The 13,646-nt window shown below is 39.1% G+C and overlaps 1 protein-coding gene across 10 annotated transcripts in view; it reads right to left on the bottom strand.

Moving 5' to 3' along the window:
• Window positions 1-13,646, bottom strand: part of GAB1 (GRB2 associated binding protein 1) — an 81,904-nt gene that overhangs the window by 35,813 nt on the left and 32,445 nt on the right. For 8 of the 10 annotated variants that reach the window (XM_025193992.1, XM_025193994.1, XM_025193996.1 and 5 more), the window contains exons 2-4: window positions 13,038-13,332; window positions 3,603-3,816; window positions 449-529 (exon numbers count right to left, since the gene is read on the bottom strand). In XM_025193992.1, coding sequence (XP_025049777.1) covers window positions 449-529; window positions 3,603-3,816; window positions 13,038-13,332 — 590 coding nt within the window. The remainder of the gene's footprint in view (window positions 1-448; window positions 530-3,602; window positions 3,817-13,037; window positions 13,333-13,646) is intronic. The other 2 variants (XM_025193995.1, XM_025193998.1) reach the window with 1 other exon arrangement.

Here is a 13,646-nt window from a genome sequence, read left to right as displayed (position 1 = left end):
CCTCTGCAACAAGCCCTACAGGAGGGCAGGACTTGCTAAGTCAGGTGTAGTGCTGGGGCCACACCGCTTCCAGTGCAGAGCTTGCTCTAGATATCTGCATGGTGCTACCTCATGCTACTCAGACATGCACAAAGATGCATACGCATAGATGAGAGATGGCAGCAGCACACTTCTTATGTACCAGCACTCAGGGATGGTAAAAAGGTGGTGTTGGGAGTAAGTGTGGTAAAAATAAGACAAGGATCATGACAGGTGTTATCACAATCTTATCTTGGTGATAGTTATTTCCAAACAACTGAAGTTGGGTTTACATTGTTTCTTCTATAGAAAACTCGAAGTTGATCATGCAGGACACATTTGAAAAACACGAAAATCCAGCATTTTCAAGCAGGTTATGCCCAGTGATTAATTTCTCACAAAAATTCAAAAACAACTATTATACACTCACTGCAATGGAATCTTTTTACTTTCAAAATCTTCCAGTAGTAGGTATTCTTGCCCTTCTTCAGAGATAAAAGATGACCCTTGGCTGATTTATGAACACAGGAAAAATGAAGCAAGGTCAGGCAAGATTCCTTGTATGTACCACTGTCAACCAACCAGAAATGTAAACTTTGCAAAGATTTCACATACAATGTTTCTTATAAAAGCAAAGATCAACTCTCAGTCTTATTAAATGCTACAGTCAAACTCAATGATGGTTTACTAAGAGATGACTATTAATGTTTAAGTTCAGAAATTATCAGATCATAAAATGTCTTAGAAAAAAGTGTGATGATTAATACAGTCATTACTTTCTTATTATGAAATAGAATGCAGTGACTGAAGTAATGTTTTATAAAGAAACATGTTAGGAAAAGAAAAGAAGACATCTTCTGCTCTGATTTTGTTAGGACACGAGTTACTCCTGAATGATGGGGTTCAAAAGCAAATAAATTCAAGTAAAAAAAATGAAAACTTAAAAAATTTTTATTATACCAATTTTATAAAAAAATTCCTCTTGTGCAAGGGTGCTCAACCTCTGGCCTGCAAGCTCCCCTCCTCCCTCTGCATGGCCAGATGGGGCTCCGCTGGATTTTGGCCCGCAGAGGGATCCAGCACTGTCCATCCAGCCCACCGGCCAAAAAGGTTGAGCACCACTGCTCTAGTGTTATGATGTCTGTCTATTGTAGTATAATAGCTGGCATGTTGTTGTATTTTGGGGGTTTTACTCTAAAAACATTAAAGCTGAAAGTGTGGATCAATACAACCCACCAATCAGCCAGAGTGGATGTACGCATGTTACTCTACTTAAAAAAAAATTGTAAAAACAATCTGCTAAAATATGAACCCTCTCAATTTTCCCCACCCCCTAATTATTATTATGACCTCTTATAATGTGCATCAATTATAAGAACACATTTCAAAACACTGTGAAGTTCTAGTTTCTTTTTAAAGAGGTTATATCCCATGTACTCTAGTCCAACTTCAGCGAGATGATTATGCTTAATGTTGAACACATGCTTAAGTAACTTCCTGAACTGGAACCAAAATATGAAAATCATTACCTTGTTTGCAACAACATTATTTGATAAAAGTTGCACAGAGATAGTGGCTAAACAGTAAAGGGCCACACCATAACATGTCACCTCACAAGGTCTTCAAATACTCACATCACTTAACCCACCATTGATTTAACACATCCCTTAAATCTAAAGATAAAGCACCAGAGTACCTCAAACCCTTTTTATTTCCTTTACTCTCCCTTCTCCATTCCTTACCGTGTTTAGTCTCCCCACCCAAATACTTTCCATCCTCTTAGACTCCTACTACAATCCAATCCCTCGGTTCCTCCCAACTTTGGCTCACATCACCAGCCAGCATCAGAAAAGGTCAACTTACATATTTAAACATTTCTGTTTCTAAACATGTTCTTCGCATGCTTTCACAACTCCCATGAAAACTAGACTCCTAAAAATATGAGGAGATACTTATCAGCTAGGCTAATGGAACAAAACTAAATTGGAATTTCTATGCCAAGGCATTTTGGACACGCAAAAGTCTAAAAAGGATTAAAATACATTTTTAAAGATGTGAATTACAGCTACATCTTAAAACACTAATATTTTACTGCTACTAAAAACTTTGCTCATCAAACTATCCAGGAGAATTCTACCCTGGGAAGAGATCTGACATAAAATTCAATATTGATTGATTTATTCATGGGAAGTTTATCAGAGGACTGTCTAAACCAGGCTTACCACCATCTGGGTCAACCACAAATTGGAGGACAAGAGGTTTATTTACCTACCCTAGGAAAGACAAGGCACTGGCCCTCAGCCTCTGAGTTAGCAACAACCAGACTAAGAAAATCTTCTTTTCTCATGGCCATTTTACCTTAGTTTTTTGTCCTTCCGAATGCTTGATTCAGTAACAGGAAAACTTGGCGTACAGACTAGGTATAGACAGAGAAAGCAGTACCATTGACAAGTCTGGCCCTAGGGGAATGCACTGCAAATTCAGGAAAACACTTTCAACAGAACTTTCCTCAGTCTTTAATATGCCTCCCCGCAATCACGATAATAATGAGCAGGCTTTTCTGGAAATGCACGGGGGGCCATTACTTCTAACTGTTACAGCAAAACATCTCTGCAGAGAGTTTCCTAATGTTTTCCGATGACCATTCTCAGAAACAGTGATGGCTCCTGTACATTTGCCACTACATATTTCACCCTCCTAAACAGGAGGCAAATATGTTTCCAGTTAAGCTTAAGTAGTTGTTACTTGAGTATGTAAAAGTTTCCGTAACAAGACATTTTTAATGTTTTTTCTCAACTTATCTTCCTACTCTTCCAGAGGGATAATACTGTGGCTGATCTCTACTTAATATTAAATTGCACATAGTTAGACCATAAAAATAACAACAATATTTTCTATATAGGAAAAAGAATATTGACAGTTTCCAAGCACTAGAAGGTTCACCAAGACCCCTGGAAAAGCAATCTCTCTTTACCCTATATATAATCTTGTTTAAATCTGATTTAGAACAGTAATAACCAAAAGATGGTTTGTTGGCCTATGGTAAATGATTTAATTGAATTGAGTCCATATTTTGGTCCACTACTATTGTAACTGGCTTTCGTCTCAGGAGTCATGTTAGAAACGTCAGATAGTGCAGAAGCACAGAGCTGGAGAACAGCTTCTCCTGTTCCTAGACCTGGTTTGATGTACACTGGAAAATGAAGGAAGAAGCATGTATTGGCTATCCAAGCTGTACCTATGCTGAAAGTTTACAGAGAAGCCCAGGCTCTGGGGCTGTTAATCTGGCAATTTTATTACATAAAGCTATAGGTAGAGCACAAGTTCTGATGTGACAACTTACTATGGCTAACACAAGAAGTTTTGAGTGCAGAAAACAGGCAAAGGAACAGCGGAAGTCTGGGTAAAGATAATCAAGTCTAGTGATTCTGAGTTGTAAATGACTTGAACAAAAAATACAAGAAAAATGCCTGGCAGCAGTAAAAATTTTTGGCATATACATATGAATAACTATATCACAAGAAGAGAGAGAGAGAGAAAAGAGAGAGAGAGAAAGAGAGAGAAAAATTAAAACAGCCATTTACCTCATAGGTTCTGGCTTCTTGCTTTGACAGTTTATTAGCAATAAGTAGTCCTGAGGATCTTCTTGACTACATGAGGACTCCAAAGAGGGGATATTAATTAGCTGGTATGGAGGAGGTAGGGATGATTCGGCTTGCATAGAAGGTAGTGAAGTATTAACTGCTAAGGGCAAGTCAGCAGATGCTTGTAAAGAACTACCAGGTGGCTTCACAGCATCTGCGAACAGAAACACAACAATGTTAAGTCTTTCTTTTTATATTTTATTGAGCTCTTTACAAATAAATGCTGCTACAGACAGGTGAACATTCATTTGAATAAGACAGTAAGCAGATTTAAGATGATCCTGTCATACCAATCATTTCTGACACAAACAAAGACAAAATAAGCCAAGCTTGTAGGACATTAGAAATGTTCTTCTAAACATACATATATGTATTTTTTCAGATGCACGTAGGAAACCAGTAAGAGAGTATCCTTCATTCTAGGACACACAAAAAGGTTTTCAGTTCATTAACTCTTAGATGTTATTAATCCCATGGCTGCTCATGGACCTTAGAAGTCAACCCTTGCTGTTATTTAGTCCAATGGTGCTCAACCTTTTTGGCCAGTGGGCCAGATGGGCAGTGTCCGATTCTTCCATGGGTCAAATCTGACAGGACCCCATCCAGCCACACAGAGCGGGGAGGGGAGCCCAACCCTGATCCAGCCACATGGTGGAAGGGATCTTGAGCTGGCCCCAACCTGGCCCCGCTGGGTGGAGGGGGTATGGTGTGGCCTGGCCCCGATCCAGCCGTGCAGGGGGAAGAGGCATGGCCTAGCTCCGCTGGAGGAAGGGGCCATGGCCCAGCCCTATTTGGAGAGAGGGGAGTAGCCTGACTCCAATCTGGCCATGAGGGAGGAGGGTCCTGGCGCAGCTCCACCCTAGCCTATGGGACTTGGAATTTGAGCAGTGGAGAGAGGTGACAGTATTGCCCCTGCTCCCCCACAGCCATATTTTCCAAACCATGGGGAGCCCTCCAGACCAGATTCCAAGTCTTTGCTGAAGCATCTGGCCTGCAGACTGGAGGTGGAGCATCCCTGGTTTAGTCATTTTCTAGTCACAAAATGAGGATGCTGGCTGATGCAGTAGAACCAAGCATACAAATCTGCTGTTTTAAATCAAGATCAGCCAAGGTTTAATGGGTTAAAATTCTGCTGTGGTCACCTAAGTCAGCATTTTTGTGTGTGCATATTTATTGTTTTTCTTAATTCCCACCACTTTGCTATTTGATATTAAAAATAGGGCACAATTATCCACTCACTAAATCTGAAAAGCAACAGAGAAAAGGGGCAAGCAAACAAGAAGACTTTGTTCACGTAATGGAGGATTCACTGCTGAATGCAAGACCTTGCAAGGAGATGTGGTGTATGCCAGGTTCCCAAAGAGTCCTCCTTTTGTATCCCAACCCTGATGATCTATCCCAGGGAAGGACTATAAAACTAAGGACAGATTGGTCCCTTGTTGTTTTATCCCTCCCTGTTATAATTTTTTTTTTACCTTCCATTTGTGAATATTTTTCTCTTGACAAGTTTAACCCTTTGGGCTAGTTTTCCCTCTCTCTCTCTCTATAGGTTAGAGTATGGAGGAATATACACTTGTAGCAGCTTCAAAGGGGGAGTTGTTGTTATGGTGAAACTGTCTGCAAGATTTTGTAGAGGGGCAAGTGTAGCACAACTACTTCAACTTTAACCTTCTAAGGTCAATGCTGGGGTGATTCACTCACTTATACTGGTACAAGATCATGCATGTGCAAAAGTTACAACATAATGGCTGCTGCAAATTCATGAGAAGCAGCTCCCACCCCGCTTCTGAAGCCACTACAAGTATGTGTTTGTCCCTACCCCTTTATCTGACAGTCTGGACAATGCTAAGGCCAGAAGATAACAATAAACCTCTACTCTGGTTTTTTAAACTAAGATATTTCATTTTATTACATTATTAGGTCATCTATAATTCATGCCTGGTTGAATGTCAAGACTTTTGACATTGCAATTTGTCAGTTGCTGCATTTGTGCATCTTTCCAAGACAATCTGAACAGGAGACTGGTTCTAATTCAGTACTTACAACACAACTTAGGAGAAAGTATGCAGCTGCCTAGCAGCCTAACTCACTAAACAGTGTAGCACAAGAGAGTCCCAAAAACAGTAATGCTGCATGCAGCACTCATTCTGTACAGGGTTTGGCTTCTACCATATTAAACAAAACAAACTGGATATGACATGATCACTACTTTCACCTGTTTTCTTCTTGAGAGACTCCAAATAGATTTTAGTTTTCCACAACATGTTATGCAACCAGCACCTTAATTCCCTTGATGTTTGTTTTAAGGTGATAACTGCAAAAGCATCCCCACATTCATCTCTGTTGGGGAGAAGGTCTGAGTAGGCTGGTAGGATAGACAGTCCTGTGGCTCCTGATAAAAGGTGGATTGGATCAGCCTTTTATCAGCCTTTCCTCTCCTCTCCCCACAGCACCCCATAATAGACATGGAGATTCTGCCTAGGCAAAGAATGAAGCAAGGGAGCAGATAGTATTTTACATACACATACACACACACACACACACACACACGCGCAACTACTCCTCAGCCATCCTGACATGGAGGAAGAGAGACAACTGATGCCTTTTGTGTTCCCCTATCTTATCCCTAGCTATATACAAAGCCCTCATGAGCATGAGCTACAAGGTCACAGGGTCTTTTTGGTACTAAGTCAGTGACAGGGTTTCCATTTTGGGGTCCTATACAAAGGTTCAGTTTCAAACTCCTACTCCATAACTAAATCATAACAATACCAACCTGTGTCCACCTCACGGCCCTGAGCTTTTTGCATTGTTCACTGGCCCACAGTTTACACTGATCTAACACCCTCTTGCATGAAGTGCAGAGATCACACACAAGAAAATCAAATACGATGACCCTGAACTTTGCAGGGAAGACTGGTGTGTCACTTAGATACAGAAGAACTTAGTGGATTGAAAGGGGATGGCTAATGGACAATGTGTATTGTGGTGCAGGCATGCTTTACCCTAAACTCTGTGACCTGAGGTTCACAAACTCAAAAAATGAGCTCCCAGCAGTAAACACAAGACATCCAAAACATGGATGAGGTGTCCTCTTGGCTGAAGGAAGAAGGGGCATATTTAAGTCTCTGCAGACCATTGAACCCTTTGCAGGGGTGGACAAAAGAATTCACAGGTGGGCTGAGTCCTTATTAGGCTGAAGGTTGATTATGGTAAAGAGGGACAAGGTTGAAAACTATTTACTTGAAAGAAGCTAGTTAACAAATGCACCAAACACAAATACATGCCTGGTAACTAGGGTGGGTGAAACATCAACCCATTAATATCAATAACATCGCAGCTTTCTGCTTTGAAACCAGTTTTTATGTAAGCACTGCATTCTTTTAGTCACCCCAAATAGTTATATATAATCAATACATATAAAATATTGCATTCATATTTTAAATATTCAAATATTCTCTTTAGCCACTAAAATATATTTAGGAAGCTGACACTGGGTTAAAAGTTTAGTCTTGCTGCTTGTTATGCTTTAAAATGAGCTTCAGTGATGATCTTGATTCATTTTGAATTCTCACATTTTGGAGAAACAGATCATCTGAACACTAAAAAAAAAAAAAAAAAAAAAATACAAATCTTTATGTTTGGTTTCAGAGCTAAGACACCTGGTTGACTGTGAGCTGGAAAAGCATTCCAAATATTTAACATGCAAATGAACATAACAAGAATCCCATTTTGTTTTTAGAATTCCTGTATTCAGGACAGCTAGAACAAGTAGATTTTTTATAAACTGGACTAGTGTTTTATTATTTTAATTTTTTTTTCCTGACTGATTTGGTAACAGCGGACAGATGTATCACAACATTCAGAGTGTGTCAGCCTGCTAAATAGAAGGCCAAGTATGTAAGCAAAATTATCCACAAAATAGTTACAAAAATTAACCAGTGGTAAAAAGGACCTTTTACAAGCAAAACTAACAAATAACAGAGGCTGCCATTCATCCACTTAGTTATTTATATCTTATTTACAATGTTGTTGTGTCTGCACTCTGAGAATGCAAACTCTGAAAAGGATTGAATGTGGGTTTGGGATTGAAACTAAACTATTTTCTACACTGCAGCTGAGGACAGTGGAATCTTCCCTCAACTTTTTTTTTCTTTTGAGTATGTAAATACTGATGTATAAATTGTTTACACGATGTGAACGGACTATAAAAGCTACAAGAGCCTTTAATGAAATGTCAGCCTCATGCTGACTTAGAGGATGAGAAAGCACTCTTCAGAGAATGTAGGTAGAAGTATTGGAAAGCAAAAATGGGATTTTCCCATTGTATGAATGAATCAGAAACAGCCACGCAATTGCCTGGCTCTGAGATCCCCACTGGTGATGATGAGTCATTCGAGCCATTTGCTACTGTGTGGCTATCCCAATTAAAACAACTTAAAGGCCCAGTAATTACTACAGTAAACAAAACGACAGGCCCATGGTGATGGGGTCATATGAGAACTTAGGTTTCCCATTGTAAATGGTTGTACAGATATTCTGTAGGGAGTCTGTAGGGTTTTGTGTTCCACACACATATATGGTATGCTAGAGGACAAATGAACGATCAAGTAACTTCAAAGCATATGAAGGGATTACATACATCACTTAAGTCTTTAAAAGGATAAATATTTTATAATGAAGGACACTGCTTCTGCAATATTTAGGCTAACCATGACTATTTTAATATAACGTAAGACTCCCAAAATATGCAGTGCTTTAGTTTCCCCTTTCCTACTCCCAATGCCAATTTCTATCTGTTTTGAAATAATGAGCCTTATTTTAAATAAACAGCTCATAGTAAAAAACCTACACAAATAGTCAAACCTTCCTCTTCCCATCACTCTCTAGTTCCCTTCCTTGATGGAAGAAACACGCTTTAGTTGATTTCATCTTTAAAACCTCTCCCCGACCCTGTCTACTAGTTTACAGCATATGAAATAGTTTTAAAAGCACTTTTTGGAATCCGGCCCATCAAACCCAGTTCCATCCCAGATCCTCTCCAAATCATCATCCACTCCAGGACCTTCCTGATCCAACTCTGTTTGGTAAGAGAGACTTTGATATCTCTAGCAGTTTATTCTTAATCCAGAAACACTGAATGCTCTCTTCAAGCCCATCAGCCACACTCTTCTTGATATTCTGTCATGCTTGGACTTCCATGATTCAGTCCTTTTCTGGTTCTCCAATTACTCCACCAGTGTCATTCTCCTCATTAACTTTTCCTGTTTTCTGGGGGGTTTCACAGGGCTTAGACCTTGTGTCAACTCCTGTTCTGCTCTTATAATTTATTTCTGTGTAAATCTCATCCATAAACCTATCCAATACCACTTCCATGTTGATAACTCACAGAAGTGTGTGTAGTGTAGTGTGTGTGTATATAGTGTAGTGTAAACCTGCCTCCTCCTGTCTAAAGTAAAATCTTTGTCCATCTCTGACAATGCCTGATGAATGTCCAGCTGTTAGCCTATGTCCAAAATGGACAAAGCACTCTTAACCTATTCCCATCCCACATTAACACTCCTCCTTTCTCAACATTGGTGACCACCACCATCCTCCTGGTCAATCATATGAGACCTTGCAGACCTCATATGAGATCTTGCAGATGTCTTCAAATCCAGGCTATATCAAAATCTTGCTAAATTTCTTCTCCATGTCATCTGTAAGATACGTCTTTTCCTAGGTCTCCACATATCTAAAAACTCTCTCATTCAGGCTTTCATTACCTTGAGTCGCAATAAATGCAATATCCTAATCTGGAAAAAAATTCATTCATGCCCGCAAATCTCCACTCATATCAGTACATAATGACAAAGGTTAATTTTCTAGGTTATCTATCGTTTTGACCACATCACTCTTTTTTCCATTCTTCTACCAGCTTCTTCTTCTCCATCTCAAAACGGAAGCTACATAGCTTTTCTTTCAAGATCCTTCATGTCCTAACCCATACTACCAAGATATCTGTTCCCAGATCCAATAGGCAAATAAGCTAGTTTCCATTGCCCTCTAGTTAAATTTCTAAAAAAGTACCTTTGTTTTTCCTCCCACGCTACCCCTCCCCAAGCAGTCTCAACGCTTACCATATTGGTCATCCTTTCTTATATCTTTGTTTTTCCAATGCTTACAAAAAACTCGACAATGATTAAATAGCTGATGTGCTGAGACCATTGCCTATCATCCTGACCAATGCTGTTTCATTTTCTTATGCTTTCCAGAGTGTCTCATGTTATTGTAGGCATTAAGGTCTTAGAGGCAGGGGCTGTCTTTTGTTCTCCACTTACATAGTGGCTAAAACAATGGAATCCTGGTCTGTAACTAGGACACAAAAAGGCACTACCAACAAAAAGTAATAATAAAGTCTTGTTTAATCCAGTTGACACCACAGAAGCAGGTATAACTAGAGAAAGTTTCAGGAGGAGCAGCATTCCTCTACTGCCAGTAACTGATTCTTCCCCAGAGCTATAAGCAGGATATTTCATCACAAAAATCGTGCAAAAATGGTAGGTAAGAGAAGAAAAATGAAATTGCTAAATTAGAGTTTGTACCAAATATTAGGCTTTGAAAAGTCTGCTTGTGTGTGTAACAAGTTGTAATTTTAATCAACTTGTAAACACCTTGCTTGTGTGTGAAACAAGTTGCAATTCCTTTGAAGAAATGTGATCAACATTTTTAGAATTTATAGTTTAAATGGGACAAGGAAAATACAACCATGGACTACTGGGCATAATAAAGGATGGGAAATGTTACTATTTTCTGCTGCCTTTCCCTTGTCTTCTTCCCTACTTCCTATACTTTTCCTGGTCCTTTTTTCCCCTAACACCTTTACTCAGCAGGTGAACATATTAATCCTTTATATCATGGTTATTAGCAAACCTATTATCACTAATCATGGAAATCACAGAAATGTAAGACACGAGGTACTCCGCTCAATGCCGAGGCAAGATATGAAACAATATTGACAGATGTTTTTTCAAATCTGCAATGTTCCTGCACTTAACTACCCTTATATTAGAAACTTTTTCCTAATACCTAACCTAACTCTCCCTCACTGCAAATTAAGCCAATTACTTTTGGTCCAACTCACGGTGAGCATGGGTTGGACCAACAAAAAATATTATTTTTTTATTACAATTACTATTATTTATTACAATAACTTACAATAAATTACAGTGTTATTGTAATTTATTGTAAGTTATTATAATTTTCCAAATAGAACTGTGATAATGTGCATAAATTATTGATTTTTGGTTGGAAGATGTGTTCTGGAACACCACACTGCAAAATTTGTGTGGAAGTTAATTAAAAGAAAATACCTGCCAGCATCATACAATTTCTAAGAGCATCACCAATTAGCATAGAAAAAACAGCATAGTGCTAGCCTGAGCTGATGTTTCCTCCACTCTCCAAATTAATCTTTACATACACACATTTCCACTACAAAGCAATCTAATGGCAGCACTAAGCAACCCCACTCCCTTTCAAATCAATAGAAGCACTTATCATTAACTTGAAGAAGAGCAGGAGTAAAATCCTGGCACTGCTCCTCTAGTCTTACTCTAGTAGAGTCTGGTAATAGAGTCATTTGGTCATAGCTGAGGTACAGAGCTGCCAAACTTTGAAGGGAACAAACTATAACAAGGAGGAAGATTGCAACTCTCACAACCCTTACATCTCATCCTATAAAGGAACAAAGCATGGATACTTTTGTTTTCAAAAGCAGATTTAAGCTATCTTCAGTTTGACTCCCCAAAATAATTCATAAATTAGCAAAGAAATAAAGGTATAAAGTGTAAAAACTTGAAGTTGTTCTTTAATGTGCGAGCCTTGGTGTACTAACGTATGAGGAAGCCCAGTGGTTGATTTGCCAGTATTCTACAATTATGTAGGATCTAGGCAGGATTAAGATCAGAAAACATACAAACAATATCTCAATTCACAACTAGAAAAGTCATGAATGAAATCTGAGTATAGATAGCTGATCCAGGGCTTGCTATAATCTAATCTATGTCTCAGACAAATAATCTTCCCCAACTGTGCTCTTTACTGAAACGGTTAACCAGAGGAAAGGAAGTCAAATCAAAACATTTCACCAGAATGTCCCAGAATAAGAACTAAGAAGGAAAAGCATCCTTGTTTCAGGTGGCAAGTTCTTAAAGTTAATCACTCCTAGTGAACATGATGGAATAGGCTGTGCGAGTCCACATCCCAATAAAACGAACAGAAGTTTGGTTCTCAATAGCCCACTAACCAGACATACTTTATCAGACATATATAATTTAATTTTCTCTTAGGGCTATAAACAGGGCTGTAGTAAATACTGCTGCCTACACAGACCCAACAGGATTCTGGGTTATGAGATTCAGTATAAGGAAAAATTATTAAAAAAGGGTGTGTCCAGATGAGTGCAAATGTGCAGGGGCATGCGTTTCCCATGGCACAAATAGCAGCAGTCCATATTGACCTGGGTGGGTACAGGAGTCTGAGGCCAGCACCTGTGCTAGCCTCAACAGCCTTACCTGGGGTTCTGGGGGCCTCCTGAGACAGCAGAGGCACAGATCCAGCCACACAGATCCTGGCCGGCAGCCAGAGTATGGCCCTTCGTGGCCAGGCTCCGTTTCTGTCAGTGCATGCTGCTGCTGCACGCACCGCACCACTTTTAGTGGTGATTTTTTTTGACGCTGGGATCTCCCAGTGTCAAATTCTGGCACTGCGGTGCAAATTAGCAGTGCGGCGAATGGGTGCACGTGTGCAGTTTGCGGTGCCTCAAACAGCTCACCTGGATGCACCCAAAAGTCTTTACTTGAATTTGCCCCAGTGCCCCAGTGACTCCACTACTATCCAAGCTGTTCTGTGAAAAGGTCTACTGGCAGAATTTGGGTTTGAGGCGCAGGGCAGAAGTAAAGGAAAGGATGGAGTTAAAGCTCTTGAATTTCACAGTAGTACTCCGGTTTCCACTGCTTGTGCAAACATGGATTTTACAAACTGTACAAAACTTCTTAGATAGGAATATATTTCAGTCATGAACATAAGTTTGTTTTCATATCTGAGAAATGGTAAAACAGACTAGGTCTGAAGTTCTAGAAAAAAAATCATTAAGCTAAACCATTAGAACAAAATCATTTCAGCATATTACTAATTTCCTTATTTGCCACAGATCATAAAAATTCAACTCCATAGATATCACTGCTATCCTATTTGCATGCATGTACAGCAAAAAAACCTATATAGCTGTACACAAGTTTTGTACTGAATTCTACTGACAGCAATTTGCTCTTTAAACATTCCCTTGTGTAGGGACAAAGGAGTTCTTAGAAACAGGCAAAAGGTTAAACTTACCTTCATCTGTAGGGTTGAACCCACAGATATCACAAATACATCGAACCCACTTATTCATCTCCTCCTCGCTGTCTGCAACCAAGTAGAAAACTCTGTCTATAGTGTTGATGTCAAAAATATAGCTATTTTCAAACTCTTTCTTGTTAAATGTCAATCCAGCATCTACTTGTTGACATAAGTTTAAGTCAATAATGCGGATAGGCTTTTTAGCATGGTCATTTTTGTAATATTCCAATACATCTGGATCTCCTGTTAGACGGCCGCTACGAAGCACAAACCATCTCCTCTTCCATGCCTGAAAATTCAGAAAAGTCAAAAAAGTAAAATTAAACATGTGATTGAAGGTACATTGAAAGTAATACCTGACCTCCATAATTCAAACTGTGTAATAACAAAGGTTGAATACAATACATATGTCAAATTGTTTTAAAAAGGCTGCATAACAAATACAAACTTAGGAGGGTGAAGTTACCAAATGATGGAAATGGATTTCTGTATTGGAAACTTTTTTTTTTTTTTTTTTTAATTCAAAAGAAGTTCTTTCCTATATTTAAGACTAGAGAACACATAATCAAAATCAGGCATATATATTTGCCAAAAATGAATTCA

This window comes from Alligator sinensis, unplaced genomic scaffold (genome assembly GCF_000455745.1).
Source record: "Alligator sinensis unplaced genomic scaffold, ASM45574v1 scaffold1600_1, whole genome shotgun sequence".
NCBI classification, from domain to species: domain Eukaryota; kingdom Metazoa; phylum Chordata; order Crocodylia; family Alligatoridae; genus Alligator; species Alligator sinensis.
Note: the sequence above shows the minus strand (reverse complement) of the source record. Positions and strands in the feature narration are given on the sequence as shown.